Below are 19,708 nucleotides of genomic sequence, written 5' to 3'. Positions count from 1 at the left end.
GAAGGGCTAAAGCCGCACCCATGCTGCCCTTGAGTAACATAAAAAAAGGACAGTATTTTTTGGTGCTACAAAGAAGTGCTGGGGTCAGATGGAATATCTCGTAAGTATGGTAGAAAGGGGACAGTACATAGGAGTAAGACTTGTATGAGCAGGAGATATGATACAGGAGGCAAAATACCCAATGCCCAGGGATGGTCACAAGGAAGTGAATTGTCGAAACGTAAATCACCAGATGTGGCTCACTGCCTAACGTGTTATTCCCAATATATAAAATTCTATGAAAACCCTGACAAATCTGGGATTTGGGGTCACATTTCTCAGTATGGGGATACTCTGGCAGTTTCTCTGTCCATTTCCCTACAGCTGTAAAGCAATGTGTCTGTCTCTGCTATCCAGTGCCATCTTATACAGAGTTTGGAATTTCTTTGCAGTGGTGACAGTTTTGGTGCCATCTGCCCTTAGATCATCATGCCCAGCTGAGAGGGAAACAGGAGTAGCAGGCGGCTCCCCCTCTAACCCTTGTGTGCATAAGAGGACAAGGAAAGGCCTAAATTCAAACCTTTGAGGGATTTCCAGTGAGGGCCACTTGTGTCGGTCAAGTCTCTACTTGGGCTGCACAAAACCATTTCATTTTTAATTGACGGCTGTGATGCAGAGCCAGAATGGGCGAGCAGAGGGTAAAGGCTAGAATGAGCAATGGGGTTTAAGATTAAAACACAGATCAGTGAACAGGTTGTATAACAATATCTAGAAAGAAAAGTTGGAATGGGCCTGAGGGTGGGGCCACCAGATTGCATGGATCAGATGGCAAACGATAAAATCAGGCCTTTCTAGGAAAGCTCTCAAATAAGGGAACGAGTGGTAAGAGCAACAAGTCTAGTATAAATATCGTGTCCATATAATGTGTGGTGAGTGTGGAGTATATCCTTCCTGCCGCTGTGTCATGCGCCCGTTCTTCCAGTGTGTCTGGGCAGCGGTCTAGTTCTTTTCCATCATGGCTGCTGCTGGGTGATTTAGCCCGCATTCACCCAACGGCGGCCGCGTTGCAACTTCGCTGGGATCCTTCTCTCTGAGTTGTCAAGATGTGCATTTCCCTTGGCTTTGGTAAGCCCTCTGTTCTTGTCCCTCTTGGAACCGCTCCTGTCTCTCCTTTCTGTTTCTCCCACGTTGGGTCTCGCTCCGTTCGTGCGCTCCTTTTGCGCTTCCTATTCAGTCACCCTGTGGGTCCACTTCCTCTCCTCCTTTCAGCGCCCTCCAGGGCTTCAGGCCTCCATTCCCTCTGCAGTTGTTCTGCCTGCCGGCTACCTCTACCATACCGCACGGACCCCTTATCTCTGGTCCTTCCCTTTGCTCTAAGGACATGGAGCAAAAGAGTCATCTCTACTGGACAACCCATCAGCCTCATGTAACACACAGGTTTTTCTTTGCCTGTTTTAGGCTTTTTCCCCTCCTGGCTACTGTGGGACTGGGGCCACTGGTCTTCTGGTTCACCCAACAACCAGAGTGGCATTGTCCTATGGTAGGTCATATCTCTAAAAAAAGAAATCAGTGATCAAGCATCAAAGAAGAAAGCACTTCCTGCGGAGGAGACCTGTTGTTCAGGTGAGGACTTGGATGCAAGCTCAGCCCACAGCACTGACTCTGATACTCCGGCCACATTAAAGCAGAGCCTTCTTAAGATATGGAGCTAGTACTCTTGGTGCTCCCACACACAACGTGAGCAAAGCCGATTCTTCCCAAAGTCTAATGAAGGTTGTTCCAAGGAGAGAGGCACACTGACTACTCGATACATACACATTCCTGGAAGGATACGTGCAAGTATTTAGAGGGATGGAGGTCTAAGACCCCGGGAGATAGCCATAAGCAGTTCCCAAGTCTTGATCATCTGACCCAACCTTTACATCTAAGGCAGAGTGGGAAGGGATCAGGTCCCCCCTTGACTTCCCTTTATCAGCAGAGGGGGAAGGGATCAGGTCTCCCCATGACTCCCCTTTATCAGCAGAGGGGGATGGGGTCAGGTCTCTCCATGACTTCCCTTCTTCAGCAGAGGGGGAAGGGATCAGGTCTCCCCATGACTTCCCTTTATCAGCAGAGGGGGAAGGGATCAGGTCTCTCCATGACTTCCCTTCATCAGCAGAGGGGGAAGGGATCAGGTCTCCCCATGACTTCCCTTTATCAGCAGAGGGGGAAGGGATCAGGTCTCTCCCCATGACTTCCCTTCAGCAGCAGAGGGGGAAGGGATCAGGTCTCTCCCCATGACTTCCCTTTATCAGCAGAGGGGGAAGGGATCAGGTCCCCCCATGACTCCTCTTTATCAGCAGAGGGAGAAGGGATCAGGTCTCCCCATGACTTCCCTTCATCAGCAGAGGGGGAAGGGATCAGGTCTCCCCATGACTTCCCTTTATCAGCAGAGGGGGAAGGGATCAGGTCTCTCCCCATGACTTCCCTTTATCAGCAGAGGGAGAAGGGATCAGGTCTCTCCCCATGACTTCCCTTCATCAGCAGAAGGGGAAGGGATCAGGTCTCTCCCCATGACTTCCCTTTATCAGCAGAGGGGGAAGGGATCAGGTCCCCCCATGACTTCCCTTTATCAGCAGAGGGGGAAGGGATCAGGTCTCCTCATGACTCCCCTTTATCAGCAGAGGGGGAAGGGATCAGGTCTCCTCATGACTCCCCTTTATCAGCAGAGGGGGAAGGGATCAGGTCTCCTCATGACTTCCCTTTATCAGCAGAGGGGGAAGGGATCAGGTCTCTCCCCATGACTTCCCTCTATCAGCAGAGGGGGAAGGGATCAGGTCTCCTCATGACTCCCCTTTATCAGCAGAGGGGGAAGGGATCAGGTCTCCTCATGACTCCCCTTTATCAGCAGAGGGGGAAGGGATCAGGTCTCCTCATGACTCCCCTTTATCAGCAGAGGGGGAAGGGATCAGGTCTCCTCATGACTCCCCTTTATCAGCAGAGGGGGAAGGGATCAGGTCTCATCATGACTCCCCTTTATCAGCAGAGGGGGAAGGGATCAGGTCTCCTCATGACTCCCCTTTATCAGCAGAGGGAGAAGGGATCAGGTCTCCCCATGACTTCCCTTCATCAGCAGAGGGGGAAGGGATCAGGTCTCCCCATGACTTCCCTTCTTCAGCAAAGGGGGAAGGGAACAGGTCTCCCCATGACTTCCCTTCATCAGCAGAGGAGGAAGGGATCAGGTCTCCCCATGACTTCCCTTTATCAGCAGAGGGGGAAGGGATCAGGTCTCTCCCCATGACTTCCCTTTATCAGCAGAGGGGGAAGGGATCAGGTCTCTCCCCATGACTTCCCTTTATCAGCAGAGGGGGAAGGGATCAGGTCTCCTCATGACTCCCCTTTATCAGCAGAGGGGGAAGGGATCAGGTCTCCTCATGACTCCCCTTTATCAGCAGAGGGGGAAGGGATCAGGTCTCCTCATGACTCCCCTTTATCAGCAGAGGGGGAAGGGATCAGGTCTCCTCATGACTTCCCTTCATCAGCAGAGGGGGAAGGGATCAGGTCTCCCCATGACTTCCCTTCATCAGCAGAGGGGGGAGGGATCAGGTCTCCCCATGACATCCCTTTATCAGCAGAAAGGGAAGGGATCAGGTCTCCCCATGACTTCCCTTGACCAGCAGAGGGGGAAGGGATCAGGTCTCCCCATGACTTCCCTTTATCAGCAGAGGGGGAAGGGATCAGGTCTCCCCATGACTCCCCATTATCAGCAGAGGGGGAAGGGATCAGGTCTCCCCATGACTTCCCTTTATCAGCAGAGGGGGAAGGGATCAGGTCTCCTCATGACTTCCCTTCATCAGCAGAGGGGGAAGGGATCAGGTCTCCCCATGACTTCCCTTTATCAGCAGAGGTGGTAGGGATCAGGTCTCCCCATGACTTCCCTTCATCAGCAGAGGGGGAAGGGATCCAGTCACTCCCCATGACTCCCCTTCATCAGCAGAGGGGGGAGGGATCAGGTCTCTCCCCATGACTCCCCTTCATAAGCAGAGGGGGGAGGGATCAGGTCTCCACATGACTTCCCTTCATCAGCAGAGGGGGATGGGATCAGGTCTCCCATGACTTCCCTTCATCAGCAGAGGGGGAAGGGATCAGGTCTCCTCATGACTTCCCTTTATCAGCAGAGGGGGAACGGATCAGGTCTCTCCCCATGACTTCCCTTTATCAGCAGTGGGGGAAGGGATCAGGTCTTCCCATGAATTCCCTTTATCAGCAGTGGGGGAAGGGATCAGGTCTCCCCATGACTTCCCTTTATCAGCAGTGGGGGAAGGGATCAGGTCTTCCCATGACTCCCCTTTATCAGCCGAGGGGGAAGGGATCAGGTCTCCCCATGACTCCCCATTATCAGCAGAAAGGGAGGGGATCAGGTCTCCCCATGACTCCCCTTTATCAGCAGAGGGGGAAGGGATCAGGTCTCTCCCCATGACTCCCCTTTATCAGCAGAGGGCGAAGGGATCAGGTCTCTCCCCATGACTTCCCTTCATCTGCAGAGGTGGAAGGGATCAGGTCTCCCCATGACTCCCCTTTATCAGCAGAGGGGGAAGGGATCAGGTCTCTCCCCGTGACTTCCCTTTATCAGCAAAGGGGGAAGGGAACAAGTCTCCCCATGACTTCCCTTTATCAGCAGAGGGGGAAGGGATCAGGTCTCTCCCTGTGACTTCCCTTCATCAGCAGAGGGGGAAGGGATCAGGTCTCCTCATGACTCCCCTTTATCAGCAGAGGGGGAAGGGATCAGGTCTCTCCCCGTGACTTCCCTTTATCAGCAGAGGGGGAAGGGATCAGGTCTCTCCCTGTGACTTCCCTTTATCAGCAGAGGGGGATGGGATCAGGTCTCCCCATGACTTCCCTTTATCAGCAGAGGGAGAAGGGATCAGGTCTCCCCATGACTTCCCTTTACCAGCAGAGGGGGGAGGGATCAGGTCTCCCCATGACTTCCCTTTACCAGCAGAGGGGGAAGGGATCAGGTCTCTCCCCATGACTTCCCTTCATCAGCAGAGGGGAAGGGATCAGGTCTTCCCATGACTTCCCTTTATCAGCAGAGGGGAAGGGATCAGGTCTCACCCCATGGCTTCCCTTCGTCAGCCGAGCGCTGCATGTGCTAGTGAAGTAAAGTGGCTTAAGCAGAAGGCTGCGGAGGATGTTATCCATTGATCCTGTACTGTTCGATCAGCCTCATATGCTGCGGCAGATATATGCTGCCAAGACGCTTCACAGAAAACACAGCCTCACATCGTGGAGGAATCAGGAGAGCAGTCACAGCCGCCACCGCCGCATACTCTCCCAGTGGCCAAAGAGACACTCCCAATCCTACCATTAGCCCTGTCGATACCCGTGCAGTCGGTACCTATGGTTCCTCTATTCCTCATTTAAGGCACCATCACAGCAATGACCAAGGTTTGCCACTGACGGAACCGGTAATTTGGTGAAGGCACATGCACCCCAGGGGACCTAATGTATCTTAAGGGTTTCTGACTGTTAGGGAAGACCAAGAAAAGTTACAGAGGGGTTAAAAACAGTAGTGTGCTGATATAACCCACCTGTCATGATTCCTGCCCCTCATGTCCGCCAGCCCTCCAAGATGTCAGGCTGGAGCCAGGCCACGATCACCTACCTGGCCCTCAAGGGCCTCTCCAGCCCTCCAAAGACCCACTTGGCGTCAGACTTGGCACTTGTGGCACCAGACTCACTCACTCCCATAGGATAGCATTGGAGATTGGAATTGTAGTGCATTGATGGGGACAAGATGGATGCCCCCACATATTTTGGTTCCCGGAACTGCATGTGCGGTCTAGTCTTTTGGGTGTGGTTCAGCTTAGAGACACCTGGGATACCCGGAGACTATTTAAGCCACGCCCAGGCTGAGATACATGCTTTGTGTTTTCTGCACCTGCAGCGTGACACTCACCGTGTCCGGATCGGTCTCCAGTAGGCCTGCATCTTTCTTCTGCGCTCAGCTCCTGCAAGAACAAGAACACTGTTAGGAACAGCCTTACCTTGCAGCGCTTCTGTCCATCATTCATCGCTCCTTCTGTTCTGCGGGCATCTTCGGCCGTGTCATTCCCATCCCGGCACACCGCTTCCTAAGGAAAAGGGAAAAGAACAGAAAAAAGGCATTGGTAAGCATTCTGCAAATCTTCGCTTATTTTTAAATACTGTACGAGCTTCAAACGCTTACCTGAATCCCAGCCGCTCTGGGAGAACTCTGTCTCTGGATCTTCTCATCCATCTGAAAGAGGGAAAAGCCACTCCAGGTTAGTGTGGAAACATCTAGAGGCGCCGCATACTGCGCTTAACCACCGCATGTGTTCTTCATAACCAGCATCCACCATGAAAACGTCGCGGCACCTAAAAGACACAGAAAAAGAACTCAGTTCAATGCAAATACGAAAGGGGTGCATCGCGCATCGCGCTCTCACTCACCTTCCTCGCTACTCATCTCAGCAGCACGCCGCCACCCCCGGACCCCGGCCATCATCTAAGGAAGGAAAGGAACGAACTTAGAGAACTGTTCAAAAGACTCATATTTATTTACCTGTCGGACTCTTGCCTGTGAAGTAACTAGGCAGCAACGAGCCCGCATCAATCAACGCGCCCCTGGGCTGAAAGCAGGTCGGAGAGCACACTATCCAAGAAAACAAGGTGCGCTGTGGATCAAAGGGAAGGACTGGACCCCGGGGAAGAAGGGGCTCAAGCACACAGAGACAATAGGGAGTTAAACTCTACCAATCCTGTGTTTCAGGCCCAGTCTGCAGTCGAATAGCCTCCAGGGAAGGGTTCGAGGTCGTAAGAGGTCAGAACAGGCTGAGTGACGTCCCAGTGGATACCAGGTGAGCGTTACACCACCATAGGCATACAAGAAGCAGTTAACCAGGGTACCTATGCCTGCTAGGGGCACCAATAATTGATACAAGAGATTAGATTAGATTACACTTTGGACTGATTATGCCTTTGGTGATGGAAAGGCTACACAATAAATACACTTGCACGGTGCACTCAAACACTACAGAATGCCATGCTCTTAAATACAAAATACATCCATGAAAAGAAATAATATCAAGAACAAGAACAAACTTATAAAACATCCAGATAGATGCCAGGCACAATACTACTAATAACTCTACAATTTCTCTTATATCAATATTTCAAACACGGGGGTGGATGGTTTATGGTTGGTGTTCGTCTGGTTTTACGTAACACTCTCAGAGATGGTGTTGTGATGTACCGGCAGCACCAGCTCCTCTTTCTGCACAGTGTGGTGCTGCCCTCTTGCAGTAGGTGTTAGATGTGCACTTTACATCAGTGGCAAGTGGGGAATTTTTCATTTGGAGAGGCAAACACATTTTCCATGGATATGAGGCAACGGCCGAACAAAACGAGGAACCCCAAACCAACCAAAGGATTATCAGGGGGCTCTCCCCTGAGTAAATGTAAAAATGAATGGGTGAAAATTGTGTTTTTTACAGCACACTTTCTGTGAATCAATTGGTAAAAAGATACACGGTTGCCAATCAGTTGTGTATCATAGCAGACAAAAGTCGGATAGGTGCAGATCATCAACAGTGCAAACGAGCATTTTTCAGCACATTTTCATGATGCCTTTCCCCACAATATATCCCGGAGTAAAATCGTGCTCATGCTGGCTGTGCCAATACACGTTGATGCTAGAAGCACCAACATATGCCAGTATTAGCACATATAAGCTTTCTACTGTCGGCTTAGCCAGCCAGTAAAAACACCATGCCACAGTAAGAAAACATATCGAGGCTGGCTGCAGCAATATAGAGCAGTATGGTGCATTAGAACACTCATCATTTCTTCTTTACTCTTGATGCCCAGTAAAAAATCCTATGCCACAGTAAGGAAGTATATCAATGCTGGCTGTGCCAATGAACCACAGAGTAGCCACTAGATAACATGTATGTTTGCCTTACCCTTGAAGCCCAGTAACAAAGCCATTTCCCAATAAAAAAAATATATGCCGATTGTCAGCACCAATGTAGGCCAGTCTAGCGATGTATTAGTACTTATATTTGTTTTACCCTCGCAGAGTGTGGTCGAATGTCCCTGTCTTCCTGATCCTTATGTTGTTTCGGGATAGCGGATACTGGGGTACCCTTTGATTTATTAAAATCAGGGTCTTCACCAATCCACCTCATGGTAACACTAGGGCCTGAATGTTCTTGTTAGGTTGTTCACCCAGCGTTCACCCAATGCAGGACTTTGTGGCTGCTATCCAGATTACAGCACATGTGTTAACAGGAAAGTTGATGTGTCATTTTATGGAATTTGGTGTGTAGAAAGGTTTTTAGTTTTATCCTAAACAACAGATATGTTATAATCTCTCTTTACTCGAGTGGCATGCTGTTCCATTCCAGGGGGCTTTCTCTGTAGAAATGTGAGGTCTTTTCAACTTATTTTGAGCCAGAGTCTGAGGAGGATAAAGTTCAGGAGGGACAATATGGGGGAAACCTGTTTGCTATAATATAAGGCTCTATACCATCTAGTGATTGGTGGATAAGTGTTTTAAGCCTAATATGCTTTTATGCAGGAAGTACTCACTATACCCCACCCAGTGCATATTTGTGGAGTCTAAGACAGACCCCAATGGTCTAATCTAGTCTTTGCTGGGTGAAGACCCTCTCATGATACCAGGAATGGTGCCACATGAAACTGCTGTGCTGGCTGTGAGCGCCCCCATTGCCTTCCTCCATTAATGCCACTAATGTTGCCAATCTGAGTAGACAAGTCATTGCTGGCTATGAACCCCTTCCCCCAAATCTAATGGTGCCACTGTAAAAAGACAAGTGTGTGTTGATTGTGGGGACCTCCCACAACCTCCCCACATAAGGCCAGTAGATATGGCGCTGCAACAGGAGGAGACTGTGCTGGCTGAGCCACCACACCGCCCGTAGTGCCATACTGCCTGTAGTGCCACACCGCCCATAGTGCCACACTGCCCGTAGTGCCACACTGCCTGTAGTGCCACACTGCCCGCAGTGCCACACCGCCCGTAGTGCCACACTGCCTGTAGTGCCACACCGCCCGTAGTGCCACACTGCCTGTAGTGCCACACCGCCCATAGTGCCACACCACCCGTAGTGCCACACTGCCTGTAGTGCCACACCGCCCGTAGTGCGACACCGCCCGTAGTGCCACACTGCCTGTAGTGCCACACCGCCCATAGTGCCACACCACCCGTAGTGCCACACTGCCTGTAGTGCCACACCGCCCGTAGTGCCACACCGCCCGTAGTGCCACACATACCCAATGCTGCCTCTTGCTGGGTGCTGCAGGCTGCCTGGATCTCTCACTGCAAAAGGAAGTCAGTGTAACTGTTCATGTGTTTCACCAAATACATTGTCAGAGATCATCTATAGTGTAGGTAGACAGACCAGTGGGCCTGCTTAATCACCTAGGCCCTCATTACGACCCTGGCGGAAAGTGACTGACTGGACCGCAACAGCGTAAATAGCGTTTCCGCCATTGCACGAAGGAGCAAAGTGCGGCTAATCACGACCCATCGGGCACGAGCATTACGCCATGGCGGAATCCGAAAGGCTGCGATGGCGGAAATGACCCCAAAACGGCCCTTACCGCCGCCGTACGCTGCACCAGGTGCAATACCGCCACCCATCTTAGCGGTCACCGTAATGAGCGGTCACCGTAACGAGCGGGCACCGCAAATTACGGCCACCGTAAATATACGGAAACGGAAGTAAAAGCATGTGGCCGGAACGGGAAACAGCACGCCGCACAACTATAAAAACCGAATCCCAACACAACCATTAAAAATCCGACCCTGACACACATCCCAACCCGTTAGCAACCCCAGTTAAAAAAATAAATATGGGAAAGGTAGCCAAGAAAGCGTGTGACCGCAAGCGGCAGGTACACTTCTCCCGAGAGGAACTGACCGTGCTCACCGAGACCCTCCAGGAAAATGCCGCCGTCGTCTTCTCCAGTCAAATGACCAGGACGGCCCTTGCCAACAAGAAGGCCATATGGGCCCTGGTGGCACAGCGCGTAAGTGCGGTGGGGACAACACCCCGCACGCCACAGCAATGTCGCAAGCGGTGGGACGACCTGCGGATCCGCGTACGCAGCATACTTTCTGCGAACAGGAACATCGCCACAGCTACCGGGGGGGGTTCAGAGTCGCCCATCAAGTTGACCCCCTGGGAGGATATCTGCGCCTCCACCATAGGAATGGAGAGCATGGAGGGAGTCGGAGGGATGGAGAAAGGAGTGCCGACATCCGGAGAATCAGGTAGGTTGGCCAAGAGAAACAATGCGAAATCCACAAACCACGAACATGTGCAGTACCATGTGACCCCATAGTGCAATACATACTTTGCCCTGACAGCGCCCTCTAAAAGTCAGAATGAATAAACAAATCAATCAAGATGCCATAAACAACCCCTACATGTGCAGCATGCACCCCCTAACTGCAGGCAGCCAAATGAATGCATCCTCAATCCACACGAAAATGAGACCACCTCCAAGGCCCAGTCCCAAATCAGCCTCATGTACCACCCCAATGCATTTGATACGTTGCCATTCCAAATCCGACAGACCCATAACTAACGCTCGCCCCTCTTTACTCCACCACAGGGTCCGATACCAACGACGAGCTGCAGGACACCCCTACCAGCACGCCTGCAAAGAGGGCCAGGACCAACGTCCCAAGAGCCTCCACCTCAGGTGCAAGGATCAAGACACGGCAGCAGCAGGAATCAAGTGGCAGCACACTGGAGGGGACTGCAACAGGCACCCCAGCAGCCAGCAAGTCCACAACCCCAGCACCACAGGTCCCCCCAAAGAACGTATCTGATGGCACTGCCTCTGGTGGTAGCAGCACCATAGGTGACACAGCTGTCATGCCAGCATGCTCCGACACGGAAAACAGTGCTGGCGACGTAGGTACCATCCATGACCTTTCCCAATCCCCCTGCATGTTCCATCCCCTACACCATGACGAAACCACGCAGGGGCACCCTGAAGACGACGACTGGCCAACCCCCACAAGTCCTGTGCCAAGGCAACATGTGTTGAGCAGCCCCCCTGTCACACCACCGCAAATGTCCATGGCCCAGCAGAGGCAACAGTCCCTCGACCTGCTGATCGAGCAACAGCAGGAAGTGTCCACGCTACTCAAGGACCATGCAAATGAATGCGGGGGTTCCAGGGCAGCCATGGAAACATCCACCGAGACACTCAGGGCACAAATAGAGAAAAGTAGTGAGAGCCTCAGGGGAGAAATGGAGAGAAGCACCGAGAGCCTGAGAGCACAAATGGAGAAAAGCACCGAGAGCCTGAGAGCACAAATGGAGAAAAGCACCGAGAGCCTGAGGGGGGAACTGCATGCGACGTCCAAAGACGTTTGTGCTGAACTTGCTGCTGTGCGCCGTGTGCTCTCGGAGCTCTCACAAACCCTCAGAGACATGCATGGACGCGAGCAGGCAGAGACATCATCCGTGGCAAGTTCCGTCCAGGGCAGCCCCCAACGCAGATCTGGCAGGAACCTGCGCTCCACGGGCAGGGGTGCCCCTGATACCCGTAGAGGGGGCTTGCAATAGCGTCCAACCACGGACAGCATGCATATTTGGACACTGGTGTTGGGGGGGGAGGTAGTAGGGTGGAGGGGGTGTGTTGGGCTTCACTGGGTGGCGGGTCCATAGGGTGTATAAATCAAATCACATTAACAATACAGCATCTCATAATCATCCAATGACATGTGTGGACATTGATATTTGCGTACGAGGCCTTCATAGGCGTACAGTCCACAATGTGCCTGTACTACACACACACAGTGCCACAGGTCCCCTTTCCGTGTAATAGGCACCATGCGTGGTTGCTAGAAGCATGCATCTATGATGCTCTGTCGGATTGCACGTGCATCCTGTGCCTCATGGACTCCTTGAGGTGCCTCCACATCCCCACCCTCATCATCATCATCATCTTCACGTGCATGCAGTACAGCGTCAGGGGGCATGGGCACATTCCTACGTATGCACATGTTGTGCAGCATGACACATGCCATGACCATCTTAGAAACCTTCTCATGGCTGTACATGAGTGCCCCGCCAGACCTGCTGAGGCTGCGGAAACGAGCCTTCAGTAGGCCGAATGCCTGTTCAATGACCACACGGGTACGTGAGTGGGCATGGTTGTAGTCCTCCTCATGCTCGTTCTGTGGGTTCCGGATTGGTGTAAGGAGCCATCTCTTCAGTGGATACCCGGCATCACCTGTATGAGACGAATAAAGGGTGTCAGTGGAATGATAGTGCTAAGTAGCCCCCCCCCCCTCCTGCAAGGTCATTGACGCATCAAATGGGCCACGATGTCATGCATGGAATGAGACTCACCGAGTAGCCAGGATCTGTGCCCTGCGTGTCGCTCCATGTAGAGTGGTATTCTTGTGTTCCTCAGGACCATAGAATCATGGGTAGATCCTGGAAATCTGGCACAACAATGCGTAAATATCTTGTTGGAGTCACACACCATTTGCACATTGATTGAATGAAATTGTTTCCGGTTGCGGTACTGGACCTCCATGGCATGTGGGACAACCAATTCAACATGGGTGCAGTCGATGGCACCAATGCAACCCGGGATGCCGCCAAGTGCATGGAATCCCACTTTTGCGTTGGTAATCTCCTGGTACGTGCGTGGTAGTGTGATGTGGTCGTCGGCGTGCTTCAGGAGGGCATCGTGCACTTGGAAGAGTGTCCGTGAGAACAGTGGCTGTGAAATGCCATGCAACTGTCCCACTGTGTGCTGGTAGGTGCCTGTGGCCAGGAAGTGGAGTGCAGACACCACCTTCAGTAGGGGTGGGATGGCGGTTGGGCTATCTATCATGCTCACGAGGTCAGCATGTGTCATGTCCACAATGGCGATTATGGTGTCCCGGTCCAAACGGTAGAGGGTGTGGATCTGCTCAGCAGTGAGGTTGAACGGATCGGCTCGGAGGCGTGGGATTGCGGGCCGCCTGCGTGGTGGTAGTGGCAGTGCTTGTGGGCCTTGCTGACCCTGCCTTGCCCTCCTCCTCCTCCTTCTCCTCCGTCTCCCCTGTGCGCCCGGTTGTTGTACCTGTTGTTGTTCGTCGTCTTCTTGTAGTTGTAGCACTTGCAGTGCTATCTGGTCCCCCAGGCCCAACATCGCTAGTCCTGCCGGTAGCATTTTGGAGTGGGAGTGGTTGTGGGAGGGGTTTGGGTCTGCTATATATGTGCTGTCGGCCTGTATGGCCTCCACCTGTGCTGATTGAATGATTCTGTGGCAGATGCTATCCCTTCTGGCCGAGCACGTCCCGCACGTAAGGCTGCATTTGGCCGCATGGCATCTTGGGATTGGAATCATGTATCAAATCCCGATGGCAGTGTGATGTACTTTGACTGATTTTCATGGTATGCTCCCATTGTTACACATGCTATGATTGCAGCCGCTTACATACCTGTGAAGAGTCAGTGGTATGTAGGGCTCGATCGATGGCCGACCCTCATGCAGCACAGTAACGTACTTCACCGACGGGCGTGGCGTCCCATTTGTGATTGCAGCCAGTTAGCATCATGACACACAGCCGCACTACATTGATGTAATTGTGAATGCAAGCGTTCACAGAAGCCTTTTCGACGTAATGTTGCAAGTGAGGAATTCGAAGGCCAGCATTTTTGGTTTTGAAGTAGCGGCGAGGATACGCCCACAGGTCTGGCTGGAAATGTAACGTTCTATTGTAGAATGTCCTTGGGACATGGCCCATAACGAGCAGGCAATGAATGATATGAATTGAATGGGATGCGCAATAGCGTAGTGGACGATAAGGCAGGACGTTCCCAAATCCATCTTGCTTCACAACACTACAGATCCGGCCAGGGGCACAGTGGTTTTTGCGGACTGCATTACGCACAGACGCGATGGAAGTTTCACATATAATGTGAGTGAATATTCATGCGTTTTCATTGCGGGATGAGGGAATGATGAATGGATGCATGGACTGATGATTCCGTTTAGGGTCTGCCATGTACATGGGTTTTTTGAATCACTCCCCTTCCCCTGCGCTATGTGATGCAAGGCTGCCATAGTGGGACATACGTCTATCTGCCCTTGTCGGATCCTCCCTGTCTCGACGCGCCTTCATACACTTGTGTCTAGGCACGTTACTAATCCCATGTCATGGGTTCTATCTTGACGGACGCATGCACAGTAACCGACGTTGCCAATGGTGTATTTACCTCGATTGATTTCGTTATGAATCGATACTGATTTAGGGGTGTGTATATTCCTTTGGAGTGGGCTAGCATGCATATGGGTGTGGATTTGGTGTGTTGAATGAAGATTGTAATGCATCATGAGTCCCGTAATGCAATCGGTTAATTTGTGTTTCTTTTGGGTGACAGGTATCTCCTGCCCTATTGCAGATGCCATCTCTACGCCACTCCTCCAGATGGTTTTTACTCTCGACTCCTGCAGCTTCGGGTGAATCAGTGGAGCACCATTTCGATCTTATGGGACGATCGCCAATGGGCCACATGCCCTTACGCTGTACTGGTGGCTAGGTGCAACATTTCGGCCTTTCAGCTCGACTAGTGCCTGCCTCATGGGACGGACCTGCGGTTCTTGCCGCTTCCATGTTGCCTTTTGGAACGTTGATGTAGGCCCTGTGTGCCATGATGGTACAGGGCGTCACACAAGTGGAAGCTGGTCAATTATTGCAGATGCAGCCCTCGGTGATGATGGTTGTTTTGGTGTTATTTTGCAAATTGCTGTGGGGCCTTTGTCATTTGGATGTGCATTTAAATTGTATTCCGATATTTGTCGTGTTGCGTTGTTCTTTGCAGGTGATGTGGCGATTTTCGCTTTGTGGCGGTATGTATTGCGAGATGATCTGCATTGTGTTCCGCCTTCTGAGTTGAGTTGTGTGGTACAGTACTGGCCGCGTTTGCCTACGTAGCACAGTATGGTCACGGATAGGGGCTGCCATTGTGACTGTTTACATGATGTGCTGTTCAGGGGCGGGGGATTGGCTTTTGGCCGACTGGTGCCTGTCAGCCAGGTCGATTGGTGGAATGATGGGATGTTCAGAATGTGGCTGGTCACAGGTGACTGTGTTTGCGTGCGTTTGTTGGAGGGGGACTGGGGTCATGTCCATTGGAATAGCTTCTGTATTGATGCCATCTGTGCCCTGCAGCTCCCATCGGCCCCTCTTGGGATGAGCCTGGCTGCTCAGTCACTCTGCCAACTTGTGTGGTACATGCTTCTGCTGATGGTTGGTTTGTTTACTGGCAAGAGTACAGGGCTGGTGCAATCCCCCTCAGGATGCTGTTTTGGATGTTGCCTTGCGCTGGTGGCAAGCGATGGGGGACTACTGTTGTTTTGTGTCATGTGTTCTTGATTTTCATTTTGATGTATTGTACCTTCACATGCCTGTGCTGCGTCAGTACGGCTATGGTGACATGCCGTACATGGATGCCCACTCACGGGGCGCTTTGAGCCCCTGCATGCTTTTCTACGTTGGCATGCATGGGTGAATTGTAGATTTCACTGGTTGCATAGTGTGAGTACATTGCGCCTGCCAGGAGTTGTGCAATGTGGCCAGGGAGTGGAGTACAGGCACTCAGTGGGCCATTTACGGTTGGTTCACGATGCCGTATTTCTCGCCATGGCGGAATGGTACTTTACGACGTGCTTGATGGCGTTCAGTACATGTCCGCTAGGGTCAGAATTCGCGTACCGTTGCGCCATGGCGGTGATTCCGGTTTTGCAAGGCGCGCGTGCGCGTACTTGGTGCAGTTAGCGTTGCCGTTCACTGCGGTGTCGCTAATGGCATCGTACTTTACGGTGACGGGTCATGATCGCAACGAGCGGTGTTCGATGGCGGTATTGCATTTCCGCCATCATTTTTCCATTTCCGCAAGGGTCGTAATGAGGCCCCTACTCTCCATCCTCCACCTGTGACGCGTTTACCTTCTGGCCATGCCATGTTCCCTTATCACTCTACATCAGGGTGCCGGTTAAGTTGCACTGGTTGTGCACAGGCCGGCTCAGGGGAGGTGGTTTGGGGAAAGGCATCCAATGCCCTTAAACCCAGCTGCCCTCTAAATGAGACGGACTATGCATGCAAGGGTGTGCTATTGAGAGTGCTTGAGACGGGTGACAGAGAGTGAAAGGAAGGCCGCTTGGGAGAAGGCGTGGGTGGAGATAAGTGCAGTGGAAGAAGGGTGTAGTGGGAGGAGAGTGTAGTGGGAGCAGAGTGTAGCGTGGAGTAATGGCAGGAGAGTGTGGTGGGAGGAGAGTGTAGTGGAGAGTAGTGGGAGGAGAACACAGCAGTATGTAGTCGTAGTGGTGTAGCAGCAGAGTAGGGGGAGTAGGAGGGAGTAGTGGTCATGGGAGGAGTGGGCAGTAGTGAGAGGAGAAAGAGCACTAGGGAATAAGATCTGAGGGAATTAGCTCTGACGAACATTGGAGAGACAGAAGAGAGAGTGTAGTGGAGAGTAATGGGAGGAGAGTGTAGGGGAGAGTAGTGGCAGGAGAGTGTGGTGGGAGCAGAGTGTATTGGGGAGTAATGGGAGGAGAACACAGCAGAATGTAGTTGTAGTGGAGAAGCAGCAGAGTAGGGGGACTAGGAGGGAGTAGTGATCATGGGAGGAGTAGGGAGTAGTGAGAAGAGAGAGTACTAGGGAATAAGATCAGAGGGAATAAGATCTGAAGAACTCTGGAAAGACAGAAGAGAGAGTGTGAGGGAGAGAGAGGAGAGACAGTGGGAGGAATAGCAGACAGTAGAGTAGGATGAAGGGAAAGAACCTCAGGGTGAGGAGTGAAAGGGCATGAGAAGACAGGGCATTGGAGCCTGGGTAATTGAAAGGCTCTTAACCTATTTATAAAGATCATTGTATTTCTTCTGTAGGATCCCCGGGCAGGATCTACCTACTGAGAGGGAGTTAAATAGATAAAGTGTTTGTGTTTATGCCATCACAACCAGCAAGTCAGATTACAGATAGTAGAGGTGACAATCTTAGGGTTCAGGGTTGCCTAGGCTACGGAGAGACACGCCTGGGAAATGAGAGAGAGAGAGGGACGGCCCTTAGTAAACCCATTCATGGAAAGTCAAATGAAAACCCTTGAACCATCTTCTAGAGTTGGTGTGCTCATGAGGGCATCTGGGAATCTTGCCAGTCGAGAGATTGATAGACTCGCTGTAGGAAGCTGAAGAGGACACGGTTAGACATAGAGAGCAAGCAGGCTTCACGACTGTGAGGTGCATTGAGAGTCGAGCAGGAAATGTTGTGGAGCGAGTATAAAAGACACTATATTGCAAGTACAAACACTTGCTGAGTTAGTGACAAAACTGTGTAGGAAAGATATTGATAGCATCTAATGTTTAGCATCATAGGAGGGTAATACGATTGATACATAGATTAAGCAGAGGCAGACCCATGACAATACTGCTGTCTAATAGTGAGCCTTTCAGGGTGCTCATGGGTAGTAGTTTATCTTGCACTAAAGAGCAGAGACCCAGCTTTCTCCAGGGCCTTGTTTTGAGTACACTATTCTCTGCCACAAAACCTACCACAGCTCCCAAGTGGGCATTAAGACAGCCTTTCGGGGGTGCTTAGGCCCTGGCATGCAGGGCATGATTTAAATCATAACACTCGCCATGTGGAACAAAACCAGCTCCGGAAAAGCAGTCCTACTTTTGATTTGACGGCCAACAAAAAACAGATTTCAAATGGACCAGAGGTTATTTTCGAGGAGCTATTTTTCATATGAACTGGCTGGATGAATGACGTCATGAGCGGTACGTGGTGGAGACCAAGTCATGTTTGCATTGGGAACCACAGGTAGTACATTTCTGTGTGTTTTTTTTTCATTGAAACCATAAGATCCTTTCGACTGAAGGTTTTCCAGCAAATAGACAAGCTTGAGGCACTACAGCAAAAACAGCCCGAAATACCAAATGTTCCAGGCACGCCTAAATCTTCTACTACCTGAACAATGAAAGAACACGGCCGCAGACAGTGATTCCTACTTTATTTGATAATTGTTATAATAATAATGATACTAGTTATAGGCTTATTCTAATAAATGTTGATATTTTTCACCTCATTATTAGTCCAGTTCAGTCCTGCGGAATTTAGTTCATGAACGTCAGGTTGCAAAGATTGTAAAGATGTTCCCACAATATCCTGCTGGGGTTTCATGAAATCCTCTTTCCGGCAGGAAGATCAGTCTTACGCGGTACCTATGCCAGTACCTATGCCTGTGCCTATGTCAAGATTGCTTCTACTGGAGAATCTATAATTTGATAAAGAGCAGATGAGGCTCAGGCTGCAAAGCTGCATCAAACTCCAACTCCTCGGCAGGTCTTGGCACGATGGATAATCCTGGTCAACACCTTCTTCAGTTTAGTGTTGCCCAGGATTAAGACTACAAAGTTCAGAGCTGGGAAGCTTGAAATGAGGATCACACATGCTAAAAATAGAGGAGTTCCTCGGTGGAGCACATCTGATGCCAGCAGCCACTGCGGGACATAAAGCAAGACATAGAGGAGGAACAAAGATGCAATGGTTTTCATGGCTCCACAGAAGGCATCCAGGCGGGGGCTGCTGAAGCCATCTGAATTCTGCCCCATCTTCTTCATGTGAATGCCGAGGAAGGTGAGGATTGTTGCAGCCGTGAAGTTGAGCATTGCGAAACAGAAGGACGCAACCAAGGCATTAATGGAGAGGGGATAGTCATGCACCCATGAATTGACGGAACGTTGACCTGAGACATTGGTAGCTTCATTGACCGAGTTGTTGAAGGCTGCCTCATCTGTGCCTTTGACTTGTAGGTAGAAGACTATGGGCAGGCAAGAGGCAAAGGAAACTAGTACTGACCCGAACAGCAACCATGGCACCAATCCTGGGAACCTCACCTTTAGCCTCATGAGGTATGAGTTGTTGAAATTCACAATATTCACACAATAGAAAATGCACAATATGGTTGCAAACGAGAGGCTGGATGATCGCACAGAGGACAACAAAAGCTGAATCGTTTTTTTAACGTGATCGTGCAAGTAGAATTTGCTCCAGAACAATCTGCAGATAGTTCTCCCAAAATGAATGCACAGGTGGCAAATGTTCAAGGCTCCCAAGCTGGAAAGGATGAGGTCAGGCGTGTTGAAGTCATTGCTTCTTTGTAGCAAATCTGTGAAAGTCACTGAGAGGATGAAGGTGTTTCCCAGCAAACCTATCATAAAGAAGACTCCATGATAAGCGAATTCTGCGATGTCTTCATAAGTCAGCATTTTCTCCTCTCGGCTCACAACCTTCTGACTGTAAAGGCTTTCAAATGCTTGTGAATTCACCTGGAAGACAGCTCAGATCTATTCAATACACAGTTTCCAATGACCTAGAAAGGCATTTGACTGATGCAAATGGTGTTTTGATTCCTCAATCGCTATCGCATTCATCTAAGCTGCCCAACATCCTGCCATCACTTTGAATGCATTCCAAAAGGGAAATGAGCATTTATTTAACCACGGATAGTTCGCCGGCTTTTCCGTGGATTATATCAGTGTTGTACGTGGGTTGAGGATTAGGTGCTGGTGAATGGATTTGCATCTGTGACTGGTAAGGTAGATGCACATTTAAACCTATTACTCCTTGATACAAGCAGTGTCTTTTGTGCCTATTTATTATTATTATTATTAAAAGGTTAT

General features: G+C 50.8%; 1 protein-coding gene across 1 annotated transcript; it reads right to left on the bottom strand.

Annotated features, from left to right (window-relative positions):
• Nucleotides 1-18,346: 18,346 nt before the first annotated feature.
• LOC138579679 (taste receptor type 2 member 40-like) lies at nucleotides 18,347-19,294 on the bottom strand. Its single transcript, XM_069649918.1, has one exon. It carries the CDS (start codon nucleotides 19,292-19,294, stop codon nucleotides 18,347-18,349), a length of 948 nt encoding a protein of 315 aa, XP_069506019.1.
• Between the last annotated feature and the right edge of the window lie 414 nt (nucleotides 19,295-19,708).

The sequence above is a fragment of the Ambystoma mexicanum genome, chromosome 3p, assembly GCF_040938575.1.
Source record: "Ambystoma mexicanum isolate Mex_15411 chromosome 3p, UKY_AmexF1_1, whole genome shotgun sequence".
NCBI classification, from domain to species: Eukaryota; Metazoa; Chordata; class Amphibia; order Caudata; family Ambystomatidae; genus Ambystoma; species Ambystoma mexicanum.
Note: the sequence above shows the minus strand (reverse complement) of the source record. Positions and strands in the feature narration are given on the sequence as shown.